At 38.5% G+C, this 18,850-nt stretch overlaps 1 protein-coding gene across 3 annotated transcripts in view; it reads left to right on the plus strand.

The window, feature by feature from the left end:
• LOC146003575 (uncharacterized) overlaps positions 1–18,850 on the plus strand; it is a 340,389-nt gene that overhangs the window by 97,202 nt on the left and 224,337 nt on the right. For all 3 annotated transcript variants that reach the window (XM_083141873.1, XM_083141874.1, XM_083141875.1), the window contains exons 7-10: positions 1,644–1,766; positions 3,885–4,001; positions 4,304–4,426; positions 15,830–15,955. In XM_083141873.1, coding sequence (XP_082997999.1) covers positions 1,644–1,766; positions 3,885–4,001; positions 4,304–4,426; positions 15,830–15,955 — 489 coding nt within the window. The remainder of the gene's footprint in view (positions 1–1,643; positions 1,767–3,884; positions 4,002–4,303; positions 4,427–15,829; positions 15,956–18,850) is intronic.

Genomic DNA, 18,850 nt, shown 5'->3' on the forward strand with positions numbered 1-18,850 from the left:
GAAGCATTCCCCATGCATTTCCAAACTGGAACAGAATCCTCCACCTAGGAATTTTTACTTCGAATACTAGTTAGAAATAATTTAAATAAAATAATTAACTTAAAGCTATGCGCTTGAGTTCAGGGGATTTTGCCGGCAAGTGGCGTGGTTCCACTACATGGGCACGCGTTCGAGGGGCACAATACCCAAATGAAGAAACTGTATAATTTTATACAAAAATAATACATGTCATAACCTTTACCTTCCCTAACATGTATCATTTTATTACTTTTCATACCACTGATATGACCAGGAGTAGTGTAGATAATAAAGCAATGAAAAAATCAAATTGGAGATCTAATACGCTGATTTTAAAATACCTTAGTTATAACATTAATTTAGTAATTTAACCGTCAATAACATGTATTATAGCCTTATTATTAGAAATTCTTTAAAGTTCATAATGATGTTGACTTAATTTTGTTAAACTTAAGGACAACTTATTTCTAAACAAAATAGAGTACTGACTCAACATTATATACGTAGTATGGTGCATGCAAAGGTTAACATAAGTATTAACATTAACAAGTGCGATCAGCATAAAAACCTTGCAACTTTTAATAATTGAGGACTAAAAGTGGTAAACGATGTAAGTGCCAAAAGCGAAAGTGTTGGGAAATCACATCGCTCAGCACATCAGCCCGTAAGTACGTTCACACTAGTGACCTCTTTACACGCCCTTTGAACTACTTAGAGCGCCACCAGCCACATTTCACGTTTACCACATTATAAAGCATGGTAAATTTCACAGTGTAACGTGGAAAACGGTGTTTGAATTATTGTGGCACTTACAGCGTTTACCAATTTTAATCTTCAATTCGTGATATTTCATCCTTATGAATATTAACAGCAAGTTAGAATATTCACTTACATAGTTTGCTTTGCAATTCGGCATAATTTGAAAGGAATTTGATTAATATCTTCTTGTAGTAAGTAGAAAGCAGTGATACACGATTGCAATTACAATAGCTATAGGCAAATTACTGGGTGGCCATATTTGAAATTATCATTACCATTAGTCCCAGTGTTGCCTGTGTTGCTGCAGCCATGAACCTTCGGGTTTAAGAAGGCTAGAGAGTTAGTTAGTTAGTTAGTTAGTTAGTCCCAGTGGTGCCAACCTGTCTCGTGAGTTAAATTTGTGTGTTTTATTATATTACGTTAACATTCTACCATTTTGAGATAATTGCCACGAAGAGGATGAGTAACAATTAGATAATCACAAAGAACAGCCATGCCCATCCCTGAACTCGAACCCAAGAACTTTGATGACACTCATGAATTCAAATCATACGGGAATTTTGCATGTAGTTTGGGGTCGAGGATGAAAGGATGAACTTGTCCCAAGCGTGCACACCTAAATGAAACATTTCCGGGTAAAAAATGCTTTTCTAACTGCCTAAGTTGTTATGTTGACAACAAAAACCAATATCTTGGATTATGAATGTGGAAGATGATTTTTGCGTGGTCTCACCAACGGTAAGAAATTATTCAATTTTGTCACACTAGTGGCTATTCCGATAGTGGGTTTTACAAATGAATATTTCATTCAGATGGGTTGCTGTTTCAATGTAGAAGCATTAAATCTGAGTTGTATTCTCCGACAGACAAGCCGCGCTGTTCCCCATTTGAATTTGCATGCAGAAGTGGAGAATGCATTCCCGAGAAGTGGATTTGCAACACTGTTTCGGATTGCAAGGACAATAGTGACGAAGATTCAGTAATGTGCCGTAAGTATGACATAATTTGTATCACTTCTAGTCGTAAATAAGAGATTGACAGAATCCAGAAGTACATCTGAAATGACACACACAGACAGAAGAGGACACATTTGTTTTTTGCTATCTTTTAATGTGAAATTTTGACTTCTTAACTGCTGCATAAAATATACAAAACAAGTCAAGCTAAATAGGAATTGTCACATTCATTTCAGTGCAATGTTTGTTGCCAGCCTCTATGCTGATAACTTTAGTGAGGTGAGAAATGACAAATGAAAATGGAATCCAAAATATGATCTTCCTGCACTACACACATATGCAAGCATGCATTTTCCAATCCAACGTAAGTCTCCTACGTTAGAGCATGCTCGTGGAAGATTTACAAATAGACATAAAATGGAAAAGTGTAAAAATATAGGTTTGGACCGAGAATATTCGTAACTATAATAATGTAGTCACACAAAGACATTTAAACGAAAATAATAAAAACTATTGAAAAACAAAAAATGCTAATATTATGAGCACATACTTAAACATCATCACCCACATATACGCCATATAAATTTAGAAATAAAATACCAGTGATTAAAAATATACCTAACCATAATATTACACACACACACACACACACTTATATACAATCTCACAGATAGTAAGACATCGATATTCAAACAACATAGCTACAAAGAAATGTGTGATGTTCCTTACAGCAGCTTGAGATGAAAAGAGCCAAATTTTTAGTGGTACGTTTTTCCCGCAAAGTGATTTTTCTTAAAATTTTGAGCGGAAGCAGCCAAGAGATGAAGTGTTTCTGAGTTAACAGAACATGAAGATCCAAGATATCTAGTGCACTGTTAAAAATGACAGTAAGAAATAATTAAATCAATATATTCGCATGTTATTTATTATCAGGCTAGAAGATTTGCTTTCCAAAACCAATTATTTTGACATTCTCACAATGTAATAAATCGAATTACTTTTTTTTTTAATATAGTAGAACAGTTTTTCATGCAACCAACCTTGAAATAAATTAGGAATATTTCTTACGGATCAAGAGTATAGCAGTAATGAAATCGGAAGGATACAGAGAATGCTCATGAAGGATCTCAATAACAAAATGCTGGTTGTTACTTCTGACTATTCGAATTAATCCAAAGTGATTGATTTTTATTCAGTTTTGACGATATCGTTTTAACTTCAACATATGATATTGATATTTAATTACGTAGATTCGTAGATTCTATGTCTCAGATCTTCCTTACTCACAGAACCCAAAGGTGATCATAGATCAAAAAGTTTAGGCAAAGATTCCTGTGCACATTGCACCGTACCATGTATGTAGTATATATGATCACATATCACACGTCTTTAAATACGTAATTCTGAAATCGAATCAGAAAGGTTCGATTGAGTCTATTTCTAAAAGTGGTGTTGAGCAAAATTCGGAATAACTCATGTGATGAAATTTTACTATGGTTCAAGCTTTAATGCACATTCCGTATAATGTGTGATGCCATGCTGAATGTATTCGCTGATTATAATTATGAGATCTTGAAGAAAGCAGTCTTGTATTGTTAAAATTATACAAAATCGAAAGGTATAAAATAAAAGCATAAAATGATGCCTGCTTATCAGTAATGGAGTCAGAAAATATTTTGGGGGAGGGAGAAGATGGGGGGGCGCTAGAATATATTCTAGGGAACAGTCTTCAATACCATACAAAATGCATATTTGGGCAAAAAACACTTGCTTTTCACGCCATTCCTTAATTGTAGTGTGGGACAGTAACAGATGAACCGCTCGCTGCTCCTTGAGTAGAATTATTGTCGTAAGAACTTTTATATTTATTGGCAATATTACAGAATTTATGAAATGTATTTCTCTAATGGAAAGTGTATTTTACTGTAAAAATAATATACTAAATATGGAATAATTTATTTGTCCTTCACGAGGACTAATATTCTAGATATGTATGGAATCACTAGTTTGACCTTCATGAACCTTCATCTAATTTTTCCACACGATTAATGACTTGCAGGTAGAATAATTCATGGTTTCAACATTTTTCGTAAATTTTGTAAAAATTATATCTTCGTGCGTGTTTATAAGACGAAATTATTTACATTATAGATGATTCCTCGTGTTCAGGATTTCGGTGCCCAAATGGAAGGTGCATAAATAACAGTTGGGTGTGTGACTCCGAGAACGACTGCGGTGATGAAAGTGATGAAATGGCCGACTTGTGCTGTAAGTACCATAGATTTTTTTGCTTCGTATTTTCAGCTACAGGTTCCTTCTGTGAAAATATTGAATGGGATACATTGATTCCCTTAACATGTTTCGATTCTACTGTTTACACTGTGTATAGTTCTCATTAACATTTGAAGAAAAACATTTCAGATGCCCTTTGTTTACTATTGGAAACGACATAGCCGAATAATATAACTAAGATAATTTATTCTTATATTACGATGGCATTGTTGTGATTCGAGAAAAACAAAAGAATTACACTACGGGTCAAAATTGTTTAATTTCTGCTTTCATTTCAGTTAGAAGAAGATGTCCCCCAAACGAATACATGTGCAAGAGCGGATCGTGCATTCTAAGAGATTGGCTATGTGACGACGAACAGGACTGCGACGACTTTAGCGACGAGGAGTTCGATGTATGCAGTGAGTAGCTTCTGTGTACTGTTATTTTCAAATTACCAATGTGATATGTTTAACTCACGTTCAAGAATAACTTTGAGTTACTAATAGACAAAAGCTAAGGAAAGGCGTACTACTTGTGTCCGTCCGTGTAAAATATCAACCAGAGTTGGAAAAGAATAGATAGACCTATCAAACACATAAAAAATATGCTTATCTATGGAAGGAAAACAATCACAAGCCAACAATAGATATATTTTGAACGTTGATATACTTAGGCCAGCCGCACACATGACACGACGAGTCATTCTTGTCACAAACCTTCTCAGGGAAGTCTTTACCCTAGTCCCTTAAGGGTGGCCGCTCATCGGATTAAACACTTGACTCGAGCCACCTTACGTGGCAGAAAAACGAAGTAAAGCAAATAAATAAATTGATTAATTCATTCGAGTCACCTTGCGACAGGTTGCTACGTTTTGCAACAAAGCAACGAAGGTCCATGGAATTTGGTCTTGCGTGGAGCGGCTTGCCACAAAATGATCTGAGCATGCGCAAATCCATTCTCTTCAGCCACAGACCGAACGGGAGCAACTTAAAGCCAGAAATTAAATGTAGTCTTTGAATCTTACATTAAATGGTTTATATCGTATTTCCTAATCAATTATTTGCTAGAAATATAAATCTACACATACATTTATACATTGATTCTGCTGCGAAGTGTTATAATGCAGCTTTACCAGCTTCCCAAATTATAAAAGACAGAGTTAGACCTACTGCGTACATGGTCAAAATCTACAATCAGATTTTAGATAACAAACTCGTCTTGCCCCTTTGTGTTAAGTTGCCTTGCATTGTGTGTCGTGTCAGATCCTATGTGCGACTGGCCTTAAAAACCCATTTTGGATGCAAGATGAAATATGGTGAACAGATATACCTTCAGCAGAATACCGACTTGATGCATGATTAGCTCTTTCATTGGATTGTTTCCAGTTAACAATTGAATTTGATCGATATAGAGTTGCTGTGTACAGACATCAAAAAGTCACAAGGATACCATCTGCAGAGCATCACATTAATACTGATGCAAACATATATTTTGTCTGGAAAATTGATATTTGATAGGGCATTTTTTTCGATTAGTGGTTCGGCCTGTGAGTGCTTCCTTGGGCTGGTCATGGCTCTGTGTGCAAGGGCGCCAACAGGATATTTTCTCAGGAGGTCAGAGTAAGATTTAACATCTTACCCTTCAGTCATAGAAGTTTATATCTTACCTTTCATTATTTTATTCTTATTGTTACTATTAGTATTGTACAAATCATAAACATTGAAATTGAATTGGAAATACTTTGGCGTTGTTGACAAGTTATGACTTGAGTTCGTAATTTTTTTAAAAAAAATATTAGTCTTGCTTTATTCTAAAATCATTTATCACTTTCTTGATGAATAGTTCTATTTTCATTTTGTAATTTTTCGAAATGTATATATATCAGCAGCCCCGTAACGGAGTGGTTTGCACATCGCGCTACAACACCAGGGGTCCCGGGTTCGAATCCTGGCCTGGGCATGGATGTTTGTGAGTGTCCATTCATCAATTTCATCATATCATCACTCATTCCCATCTTCGCAAATTAGACAAAAGTGGCACAAAAAGCGAAGTTAAATAAATCAAATCAATGTGTGTGTATATATATATCAAACAGACGTCACTTAATCTGCTCTTCTTCATGGTCCCTCTGATCCATGTTTATACGTGCCGAAAGTGTTCTGGAATCAAAAAGTGAGAAATGTCATGGCCAGATTCTGACTTCGGAAAATTATGTCTCGACTTTCGGGCAGTCGAGAAATCCCTAAGAATCACATTTGAAAGTGGTTAATTCTTTGTGTTTTCTGCACTATAAGAATGTCAAATTTCTTGAAATGAACAATTTTTACTACAGAATTGAAAAACAGTCACATGAGAGGGACATACTCTGAAGAATTCTAGATTTTCTCTGTGTCGGTAAATTTCTCAACAGACAGAATGGCTGTGGTCAGCAGTGTAGACAAATACCGAAAAATGTCACTGAACAATCTTTACGTTTAGCTTAACCAGGCATAAGGCACGGAACTGCAAGTATCTCAGAGCTTGGCGGATAATTTTAAAGACTACGCATAAGGGCTTATACACGTATGTTCAGGCATATTTACACTGTGTGTTGCTCAGCACATTTACTCTCTTGTAACCAGTTACAGGTATGGCAGATTCAGGTACACGGGGTTCCGGTAACTGCCTGACTATACCTGCCGGTCCAAAGAGGGTTGACCAGGTAGAATGATCACTGTTTTGCTTCTTCTTCTCCTCCTCCCTCTCCTTCTAAGCTTGTGGGGATAGACGCCGATTTCTTCCGATATTGAAAGGGGGCGGGGGCAGAGCTAAGCAATGTATAAATACCGATTTTTTCAGTTTTCCCGGGAGGGACAAGGTTTTTTCAGTAGTAGCGACACACTTCAGAAAAGCTTTCAAAATTGTAATTATAATTACGTAGCTCTCATCACAAACATACATACCGGTGTACAGTCGGAGAAAGAATTACCTGGGCCACGGGACCTAGAATTTTGTAACGTCTTAAAGCCTGTTGTTTATGCAACCCAAATAACAAATTATTCGCTTAAGTTTGTCTGGTGGATCTGAGTTCTCGGGAAGGATTGAGCATTGATAGCATGAATCACATGACTCATGCCCCAGCAACAACAAACAACAGCTGGGTGCTACGTGGCCTCAAGAAGAACATTTGAGCAACTGGTTTCTTAACAAGATCTACTCGTAAGAAAATATTTTTCGAGTGATACTGGTCATTGTCAAGAAGGTTCACTGAAATGATGGTTCTCATCACAGGCCACATGCCACACGCTAATGGTTTAAGTCCAGTTTATGCACTGGACCTACAGATTAAAGTGGGATCCGAACCAAATGTTCCTCTATCTGGTATTGAATTTGGAAGCCTTTGATTACATGTCGAAGACGTTACCACTACGCCATCGGATAGGCAATGGAACGCCTTGAGAAAGAGACGAGTGAAACCATATTTGACGTAAATTTTAAAAATAACACAATATTTTGTGGTCACAGTTTCGAACCGTAGGAGAGGCATATATATTTTTTGTCCCATCGTCCATTTCACGAGTTTATAATTCTTCCTCACCGACACGATTAACACGAGTGGTAGAAGATAAGCGAAGTAAAATAACTGAAACAGAAATAAAAGGAAGAAGCGAAACAAATTTTATCCATAAAAATTCTGCAGTCACTTCAGTCGTGTTCAAGGAATCCTACCTTTAAAGAGAGCCGTGGTCTCTAACTTGTCTTTTCCCCTTCCTTTGTGCTCTCGATTCCCTCTGTCACGATTGGTCTAAAACTAATTAATGCGACGTTAATTAAACAATCCAAACAACGAAACAATGCACAATCAACTGCTCAACATTCCAATTTTTTTTCGAATCGGAAAACAATTGAGATGCAGGAAAATGAAGCAAGAAGCAGTAATAAACTGGGAATTTGGTACGATATACAATTAAATCGGTGAAGATGTTCCATTTGATTGGATTTTTGTTACTTAATGTCGCTATTCTTTCACTTTTGGCAAATAGCGACGATGAAGATGACTAATGAGTGATGATATGATGACATTGATTAACGGACACTCACCAAGAACACCCATGGCCAAGCCGAGATTCGAACCAGGGGCCCATGCTGTCGTAGCGCGCTGTGCTAATCACTCCGCCACGGAGGTTGGTTAGGAGTGGACATTATACCATATTTTGTGTACGCAATTGGGATCAATCAATGGAATGACTAGGCATAGTATATTATTAATATATTCATATAATAATATCACGTCATATTATTCGGCACGAAGTAACATCATAGACATTCAATCTTTCATTATTGCTTTCACCTATTTCTTCGACTTCAGGTTAATAACATCAATAAGATAAATTATGAAACAAATGATAATGAATGTTGGATATTGGCAGTTATTTCGAATTACCTGACACAAGCAACATTAAGCCGACTCGGTGGGCAAGCTCATTAAGTGGTCAACCTTCCATCTCGTCACCAAAGTTCCCGGATTTGAGTATCGTCCTTGTCACAGGTGTTTGAGAATTTCGTCAGTAATTTCATGTAATGGTTACTCGTCCGCGAGTAGGAAGAAAAGTGATGTTACGTAACAAAACTAATAAAAATAAACATGATCGAAGAGTATATCTCACGAAATCTCCTATAAAACCGGGATATATGAAATATATGTATCTTCACATACTTTTTCGATTTCTATATTTAACTAGCCGAGACCGAGAACGGGAGAGCAATTTTCAATTCGAGAAACCGAGAGACGGAGACACTGTAAAGTCTTGTTTCTTTCTTGACATCTTCCTAATTGAGTTGTTGTTCTGTTCGTTATTGGCTTTGTATTGGCAATTATTGTCATTATTCTTCCCCTGTAGGTAAACCATAACGACGATTTATGATGAAATAGAGCAGATAAAAGGGCAAGAACAAGAAAGTCATGCCTGCCCGGGACTTCAACCCAGAACCTTACGTAACGAGATTTGAAATTCTGGAGAAGGCATCTGTGTTTCGCTTGGCTTTCTCTTTCCTCAACTTCTGTTATTTTATCATGCACGTATAATTAAAATGGATCTGAGAAAATACGTTGCGATCCATAATTGTGTTGGTTAGATGCTATAAATGTGAACTCCAACATGGAATAAATTATTCCCTTTTGTATGTGGTTGAACATGAAATTTTCTTACACTGTGACAATTTCTTTTTTAGTTTTTCTGCACAGATAAGCTAATCTGGAGTGGACCTTCAGTTTAAAATAACATACGAACTACTACGTGCATCCACCGTGTATCGAACCCGAGATCCCTAGATTATAAGGTGACGACGTTATCATTACGCCATCGAGGAGGCCCCGTGAGAAAATATTATTCACTCGATCTATACAATAATTTATTTAAACATTTACATTTTCGTTTTCTTCTTTTTTTTTTGTTAAGTACTCTTCTACGACTCCTATTTTGTCTTGGAATTTCTTCTTGTTTCAGGAAAAAAATAATACATGCAGGCTGTATACTCCCCCTCCCCATACAAATAGATAGAAAGCTCACTCTCGAGAATTAATTTATAAATAACGTAACCATTAGGAAACAATTCGAACGTTAACTGACCTAACTGCAGATGAAACAATACTTACAGACGCTAAGGAAATATCTATTCTTGTATAAGCTCACAGGCAACAGGTATCTGGTGAGTCATTCACTCTTACTAACTACGAGCGAAGGTCACGGAACCAAAGGGTGGCAAACAGGCGTCTGCTCTACGAAACTAGGGTTAGCAGACGAGGCCCGTGTTCCTGTTATCAATGACGTACGAAATAAGGAGGAACACTGCTTTCATATCAAACTAACCTGTGTTTTGGTCCCGCCATTGCATGTAAAACACTTTCTCGTCGTGTCCTTGAAGGCCTACGTAAAGGCTTCTCTGCAAGAAAGATATCTTACCATTGAGGGGAGGAAAAGTGTGTGTGTGTGTATCGAGGTCCTTCAACTTTCGTATTCTTCTTCATTACAGAACGCGTGCTGTATCGTCGATTTAATCTAATCTAGCCGTTCTAGGTTCTGTTTCTGTTCGGTAATTTCACATTGTTTTCCTGCTTATGTTATTCGCGACGAAGCTTCTGGTTTCGATAATCTGGACGATAACGGGATTGTGTTGGTTGGTTGATTTGGTGTCTTAAATCCACTTTATGCACAGTAAGACTAATCGGGAATGCACCTACAGTTTAAAATGGTATCCGAACCACTATGTGCCTACACATTACTTTGCTGCTAGATATTTGCATGATAAGATGTAGGAAGTGCAACATTTTCAGTGTGTGGAATTAAGATTTATTTCTGATACGAAGAATCGGAGAATGGTGTAGTGAGAAAAGTATCACCTCACATGTTTGAATTATAGCCCCCCCCCCCCACACACACACACAGAATATCGGCCGTGGTTTTTATAACGAAATATAACATGAATGAATTGTGTCAAGAAAAACTGGAGCCTATTCACATCCCTACGGAACTTGGAAGAAAGTCCACGTAGAATTTGGAAATTTCTGTTCCGACAAAATCGGGACGTATAAAAAATGAAAAAGCAAAGTGCTACCTTGTGCTTTACAGCAAACCATGAAGGCGTGTAGGGGGTGCGGAGTTAGGGCCCACACTTTCTTGTTACGGCCGAAGGTGGGGATAATGTGATCAGCACCACGCCCCTGGCCGCCTTTACCCCCCCTCCCCAAGTTTCCTGGAGGTACCCACTTTATACGACGCTGGGTGGGCGCCGGAGCAACTTGAACAGGTGGACAAAATTCCAATTCTCCCCAGTCGGAGATCGAACTCAGATCTCTCGCATGGTAATCAAACTCCCTAACGACCGAGCCACCGCGGCACAAATAGTATAGTAGCCTTTGTAATTAAGGCAAGAATTATTTTAGCGTTTCGTTAAACGGTTTTAGGGGAATCATTTTCGGACATCGGCTATAACTCTTGTCGGTTCTGCGACCTGGCTTGAGAAAAGTCGATTTTATGACGAACAACATTCCACCTGATGTCACGTGACTTTCCTTCATTTCCTGTGTCTGTTGGCTATTGCATGAAAGACGAGTTGCTCCTTGAGACAGACAGAATCACCCGATCACCTAAAGGTGCAATGTGTGTTGCCTACCTTTCCGGCATTATTTACTGCCATTAAAGTCTTATGGGGAAGAACTTTTTTCCACCACTGTACATCAAACTTTGTTAGCAGGACAAGAAATGAACTATATTTTGATTATGTATGTACACCATGCGTTTTTTTCCTTCATTTACTGTGTGCTCGAAAAAAGTAATACTGAAGTGGAGTAAACGCACAGGCATGCTGGACAATATAAAGATTCTGTTAGGTGAAAAACTCCACATTTTTGATATGCCCATTTCAGAAGAGAATCCTGCGTAATTACCCGCTTCCTTGTATGCAAAGTTCCTTTATGCAAAAGTTTTATAATAGCAAATGAAGGAAATAATTCGAATTAGAAATCTCACGAAATAAGGTTAAAATGTTCTCATGCAGAATCCTCAATTAATCTATGAAATTTGCATCATATAAGTTATATGTTGTTCCAAAATGTTGAAACTTATACATATATCACATCACCCCCTTTCCATTGAAAATGTTCGAGTTTAATTCACTATGGTGACCAACAATATGGCGGACCTCTGCTTGACACAGACAACTATTTTCTCACCTAGGCCTAACATGTTTCTATAATGACCAATTTTACCCAGCATAACTCCTTTACATTTTATAGGGGGTGTTAAGGGACTTTTGACTCACCCTTGTACAGCCACCTCAGAAAGAAGTCCTGCATCTAATCTGATAATGCCATGATACGAAATGCAGTCCTGGCTAGAAAGAAAACATGTCCGAGGCTTCATTTTCACCCACACCGGCTTATCGCTTATCGCTTGAACACATGTAAATTGTTCAAGCGATTGAATGATCACGACCGACACAACAAACAGGAGGAGGGGGTGTTTAGATTCGCTGGTATTCACTGAGAAGCATGGAATCCCCTTCGATGGCCGAAGGCGTTGCCTAGTCGATTTTCGATCTTGCCACCGAAGTTCCCTGGTTCGATTCACGGCCTGCGCATGGAAGTTTTTGTGAATGTCCCTTCGTCAATTTCATGTAATTATTATCCATGCTGATTGTCGAGTTAGCCAGAAGTGGTAGAAAAGTAAATACAAATAGGCTACATTAGTGATGCGGTTGCAGATATGTTCACGTATATATACATTTCATTTTGCGTGTGCCCACCCGTGAATATGTTCTGATTTTATTCATACGCGCCAGCAACAATACATCAAGTATAACACCATTTTTTAAACCTGAAAACATGCAGATCTACAGTTTAATACAGGATCATTTCACTGTAATGTCACCATACTAGGAAAGGAAGCCCTACTTTACAAATGCAACAAGGGGATGAATTTACATGCATCTGTGGGAGTTAAGATTCCTATATGATAGTGACAAATTGTCTACCTGGTTATTTTGTGTGCGTGTGCGTTCGCACACGCACGTAATCTCTTAGTTGAGGTAGTGTCAGCTCGAAAACAGCATTTGACGTGTTGATCTTGTTACAAAAGATATGTTGCCACTATTACACTAATGTAGGGGAATTAGAGCCAAATAAAGACATCTGAAAACAAATGGATAACGTAATGCGTTGGCCCATCTCCCGACTCCCAGTCTCCCTCGCACAATCCTACCTATAAGTGTGGAGATCTTCAACCGGTAATGGGGTGTCGTGGGGTCAGCACGTCGAACCCTCTGCCATAAGTCATTTCCCAGCCCAGGTTACGCTACTCACTCGTAGCTCCCCAATTTCCTCATGATGGTGGGTTGCCACAGGTCCTATACAAATGCCGAGAACCCAGGCGGGCTCGAAACCATGTCGTCCCGCAGTCGGAGTCCAAAGCACTGCGCCTTAGACCACAAGGTCATGGAGGACTGTTGGAAATTTTAGGCTCTCCTTTTTTTTTCAGAAAAAAATAAGATAATGACTGATTGATTTTACGCTAAATAAAAATAAATCAAATCAAAATTAGTTATTTACGTTGGGTTGCATTATAATAGATTATTAGCGTTACTTTATTTATATGAAATTTAAATGTCCTTAATAATTGCAAATTACGACACATATTAATTTTAATAATTACAGGAGCTGAATTGGTTTGTTTGGATGTTTTTTAAGTCTACTTCTTATGCTGACAGACTAATCGTGACTGGACCTACAGGTTAGAGTGGGATCCGAATCACCATGTGCCTCTACCGGGTATCGAAACCGAACCCCTAGTTTTCCAGGGACGACATTACCACCACAACATCGGAGAGGCCTGCATGTAAATTGCTTGATAAACTTTTTACAATTTTTTCGTCATGAAACGCACGTAATCGGGAAATCAATCGTGCTATCTTTTCTGTTTTAAAAAATATATTAACATATTAACAAGCATTAGAAGACCTGAGTTATGTTTAAGAAGAAGCGAGAGGGGTTCATTTTGAGACTTTTTTGGTGCTACGTATGAGAAAAGGGTCGGTGGGGATTAAGACTCATTGATTGGTTGCTTTTGTTTGTTTTCTTCGCTTTTCTGCCACTTTTGGCTAATCACGAAGATGAGGATGAGTGATGATATGGTGAAATTGATGAAGGGACACTCCTAAAGAACATCCATTCCCAGGCGGCCGGGGATTTAACCCGGGCCCCTGGCGACGTTGTGTGCTCTGCTCACCACTCCGCCACATAACAGTTGGGCTGAAAAGTTCGTAGGCTAACATAGTAAAAAATATTTTTTTGACAAAATTCGATTTTATTATTCAATATAGTTGCCTTGGAGGGCGATACAACGATTATAGCGGTCATACAATTTTTCGATGCCATTTTTATAGTACGATTTCTCTTTAGCCTCACAATAGGCATCAGTTTCGGCGATTACCTCTTCATCAGTGCTAAATTTCTTTCCAGCGAGCATTCTTTTAAGGTCTGCAAACAAGAAAAAGTCACTGGGGGCCAGATCTGGAGAATATGGTGGATGGAGAAGCTATTCGTAGTCTAATTCATATAATTTTGCCATCGTTTTCATTGATGTGTGACACGGTGCATTGTCTTGATGAAACAGCACTTTTTTCTTCTTCAAATGGGGCCGTTTTTTCGTGATTTCATCCTTTAAACGCTCCAACAATGCTGTGTAATAATCTCAGCTATCTCGATCAACTTCACTTTACGATCATTTAAAATTATTTTCTGGACTTTTTTGATGTTTTCGTCGGTAACAGCCTCTTTGGGGCGTCCACTGCGTGCATCTTCTTCGATGCTCATTTCGCCTCGTTTAAATTTAGCAAACCACTTCTCAACGGTTGATTTTCCTGGTGCAGAGTCCGAATAATGTTTATCAAGCCAAGCCTTGGCTTCAACAGTATTTTTTTTCGCCAAAAAGCAATGCTTTATTAACACACGAAATTCTTTTTTTATCCATTTTTTCACAATAACAAAAGCTGCTTCACTCACAATGCTATATCTCACGAACTAATTATCCGGCAGCTGTGAAATTTATACACGTATCTTTTGAAGGTTAGTACTAAGTAAAAATCACATGGATTTAATTCTAGTAACGCCATCTATGAGTCAGCCTACGAACTTTTCAGCCCAACTGTTATGTCAGCAGCGTGGATCAATAGTTTGACATGCATTTCTTACATTTCGATCAACACGTGCGTGTCCCTCTGCGCCCCTACCCCACCCCCTCGCGTACACGCAACACACCACGCTCACGCATTCACACACCTGATAATTTCATATCACGGTGCGAGCATCGGTGTCGCTCTCAAGTAAAGTCCTTGCTCCTTGTTACAGGTCATCGAATGTAAGGAAAAAAGGAAGAAAGAAGAGAAAGCGTCCTTTTTCATTTGATCTCGATATCCAGGAGTGTTCGCCTAAAGGACGTACACCTTACAGTAGTGCGATAAGGAAGTGTGTATTTTCCTCCAATCAGGGTTGGCTGTCTTGAGACCTTAACCGTGGTTTTTCGTTTAGCCGGGGTTCGGTTCGGGTGTGGGAGGGTAAAGAAGTACTTGATGAGCCGAGTGTACATAGTAATGAGGCACACATAGCAATACATATTATTTTGTATTTCCTGATCCTATTGCAGTCCCAGTTTGATTTTTCATATGTTTTAGAGTATAGCATGATGTGCGAAATATATTTTTCTACGATTTTTGATGATGATATGTTTTGAGATATTCAAGGTCTAAGGTCAAAGTCACTTGACAATATTTCTTTACCCAGAGGTAGGCTTGTTACATATCACTGGAAAGCTTGTTCGATTCCCTACATAATAAACTTTATTTCAGCTTCCTAGGCCAAATAGCGACATAGTTAGAGTACATTTAGTATAGCTAAACGGGCTCAGAAAGGGTAATTTCTGCTAACTTTGACCTTGAACAATTTTACAATTACAAGACAAACGAGACTCAAAATTTCATGAAAATCGGAAATGGTCAGGTTGAAAATTGCAAATATCTGTGTTGATTTGGCATGGAATGACTCATACACATTTGCAACCATATGTAAAATTAAATTAGTTGTAAGGAAAACGATTGCATCAGTCATGCAAAGTCGTTATACCGGAAACCGAAATTCTGGAAGGTGGATTCCAGAAATTTAGGATAATCCTAGAGTAAATAAGGTAAGAATAATTGAAATATATCTAAATTATTCTAAAACTATCTGTTAATAAAATACCATTGGAAGACACTTTGTGCGTACTTACAATGTTTTTGCATTGTTTACTTAGATGAAAAGGAATGCTGGTCTAGCGATTACACTAAATGTAGGACAGGAAGGTGCCTTCCATTGTCTTTCACCTGTGACTCTGAAAATGATTGTGGTGATAACATGGACGAAGAAACGAAGTCATGCAGTGAGTATACATATATTTTAAATACGAATATCTGGGAGTTCGATTTTTCTTACCACTGCTCAATACGTTTTACATGACATGCATTGGGTCATGTACTCAGCGGGTTAGATATTGTGGTTCTAATTCATATCGTACAGAAGACAGGCACTCCGCTTTGTACTTAAAAAATGGGAATATAACTATGTCACAGAAAATATATATTATACCGTATCTGCCGGCGTATAATACGCACTTTTCCTTTTAAGAATAGGTCTGAAGAACAGGGTGCGTCTTTTACGCCGATGTTCAGTTTTTGTTTACTCCGACACACTAACACAGTGGTTAAATCATTTAAAAAGTCTGGCATTAGTAATGTACTGGTTGGTATCGAGTACAATTTGTTGTATGAAGACTCAGATTCTGATCTAGAAGAGGTTTCAAGTGACTCTTCATTTAACTGTTAGCTCTGGAAAGAAATGTCTGGGTTTTGACGAAGAAGATTAAAGTTATTTGCTGAAAGCAGATCTACATATTACTTTCTATTTGAAATACTGTAAACTAATTATAATATTCAGTGATAAAGCTTTTCTTCTAAAAAAATGTGTACACTAAAGGGGGTATACGCTGGCAAATGTGGTAATGTAATTGTTATATGCAGACTTACATATTCACATATCCATGCGCGCATGTACAAAACTAGGGTTTACCGATTTTGATGTATATTTATAACGAGAGCTGGATTCGTACCTTATTTTGGCATGAATGTTCAATTAGAAAGACAAGAAATACATTTACAGAACTATCATGCTTTTGAAAGTTAAGGGTTTTTGATCTCGACGGTCCAGGTTTCGGCCAAAGGAAATAGGTGATTAATTCCTATAATCCCTTGGTCTTGCATAACACGCCGGCCGTAAATCTACCAGTACATGAAATCAAGACACTATTTGTGTAGGTAAAAGTAGAATTTGTTTAATTCACATTACTTACGTGAACCATTATACACGATAGGGTACTGCGACAGCTGACTGACTGACAGCATGCAAGTCTCAGCCAACACTGGTCTGGGGACAACTTACGAACGCTACTCATTGATGGCCAGCGTTGCACACAAAATAAGAGACATTGGTGATGCTGATGACTAATATACTTGCATGTCTGTCAAATTGTATACTGGAGACAACGGGAATGCTTCAGCCTGAATCAGAATATGTTACAGATAGATTGTTCAATCATGCTAATGTTACCTTCCTTTCAGTGGCGTATACTGAGTCCAACATCTGGGCTATCTCACTATGTCACGTGGTCCTAGGCTATGAATAGAAATAAGTTTACCAACTTCTAAGAAATCATGTTACCAATTCATAGAAAATCAGGTTGCCAACTCATAGGGAATCAGGTTGCCAACTCATAGGAAATCAGGTTGCCACCTCATAGAAAATCAGGTTGCCAACTCATAGTAAATCAGGATGCCAACTCATACGAAATCAGGTTGCCAACTCAAAAGAAATCAGGTAGCCAACTTCATATTCACCATCATCATCTCACTGATACGAATAATTTTATTTACAATTGCTGATCGATTTTTCTCTTGTATTTTATTCTCTAGACTTCAGGCTTTGCAGACAGCCTAGCTAGCCTAGAATATACGCTCCTGCCTTCCGTATCAAGAGTTCACGCCTACTCAGGGTTTTAAGTACACACGCGGGTAGTAAGAATAATTCAAACACAATACAGCTGCTCACTACGAGAATCATACGCTACATGTCGTAGGGTAGGGTAAAACAAGTCTAAGACTTCCTCGTGTAACACTGATGTGAAGACTTTGTATAAAACGGTATGGAACTGTGGATAAGAACTGTGGTGGAGACTCGGTTGGAAAACTGTAAACTTTCCATAAAAACTGTGTTGGAACTCTTAAAAACCGACGAGTACTGTCCTCACGTACACCAAGTTCGCTGTTCCAAGGGTGGATTGTCTTCCTTTCTCATTGGTCACTTCACTGTAGCTCCGCCCACGTTGAGGGTGTTTTGTACACTAGGGTGACTATTCTACGGGGCTTTCATGACTAAAACACAGGCTTTCACGACCACAACTGGCCGTGGGAACCGATTAAAATTATTTAGCACATGGCTAAGCCACACTACAGTAAATTTTCTGCGACCACTTTTAACTCCGGACATTTAAATTAGTCACTGTTCTTGCTGGACGATGTAATGTCACGAAGGTAGAAACTTATGATGTCTGGCAACTTTCCTTTTAAAATTCTCGTAAACACTCGTGTCAGGGAGATGTTAGAATATCCAGACAGTGTTTGCAGATTTTAGTTTACACAAAAAGGGTCACTTGTGTCAGGTTCTCTCTATCGCTCATTTGCCAGGGAAATGTCCTGGACTCCGCCTAATCGTCTACAGCCAATAATTTATTGGATAGGGGTTTGTGTGTTTAAAGCTCTCAGCGCGGGTTTGTTTACCTCCAGAGCAGCTGGCTGGCATCCAGAGAGCTGCACATTGGTCAGATTTACTTACTAGGCCCGCCTGGCTGGCGAGCGGGCGAGTAAAACTATAGACTTGGGTCAAGCATCGAAAGACCACGGGTAACTAGAAGGCCTTGCAAGACGAAGCTCGCTTATCTTCAGCGAACGCTCATTCCGGTTTTGCATCGTCTCCAAATACATGAGTCACGCAGTCACCGTTGCCAACTTTTAGATTCTAAACTGGTCAAGGAGCACTTAAAATGTTTATCAATTTGAAATTACATACATTTATTCCTTGATAGAAAACATTTGTATCTCTCACACCCAGTGGCGGCGATTGGATTCCGAAACTAAGGGGCCAAGGTGCAAAAGTGGGGGGTGGCTGCAAGGACAATTTAATTTTCCTTGGTACATGAGGTTAGCGTGGTGCAAAAGTGGCAAAA

Source organism: Lepisma saccharinum, chromosome 20 (genome assembly GCF_977018435.1).
Source record: "Lepisma saccharinum chromosome 20, izLepSacc3.1, whole genome shotgun sequence".
NCBI classification, from domain to species: Eukaryota; Metazoa; Arthropoda; class Insecta; order Zygentoma; family Lepismatidae; genus Lepisma; species Lepisma saccharinum.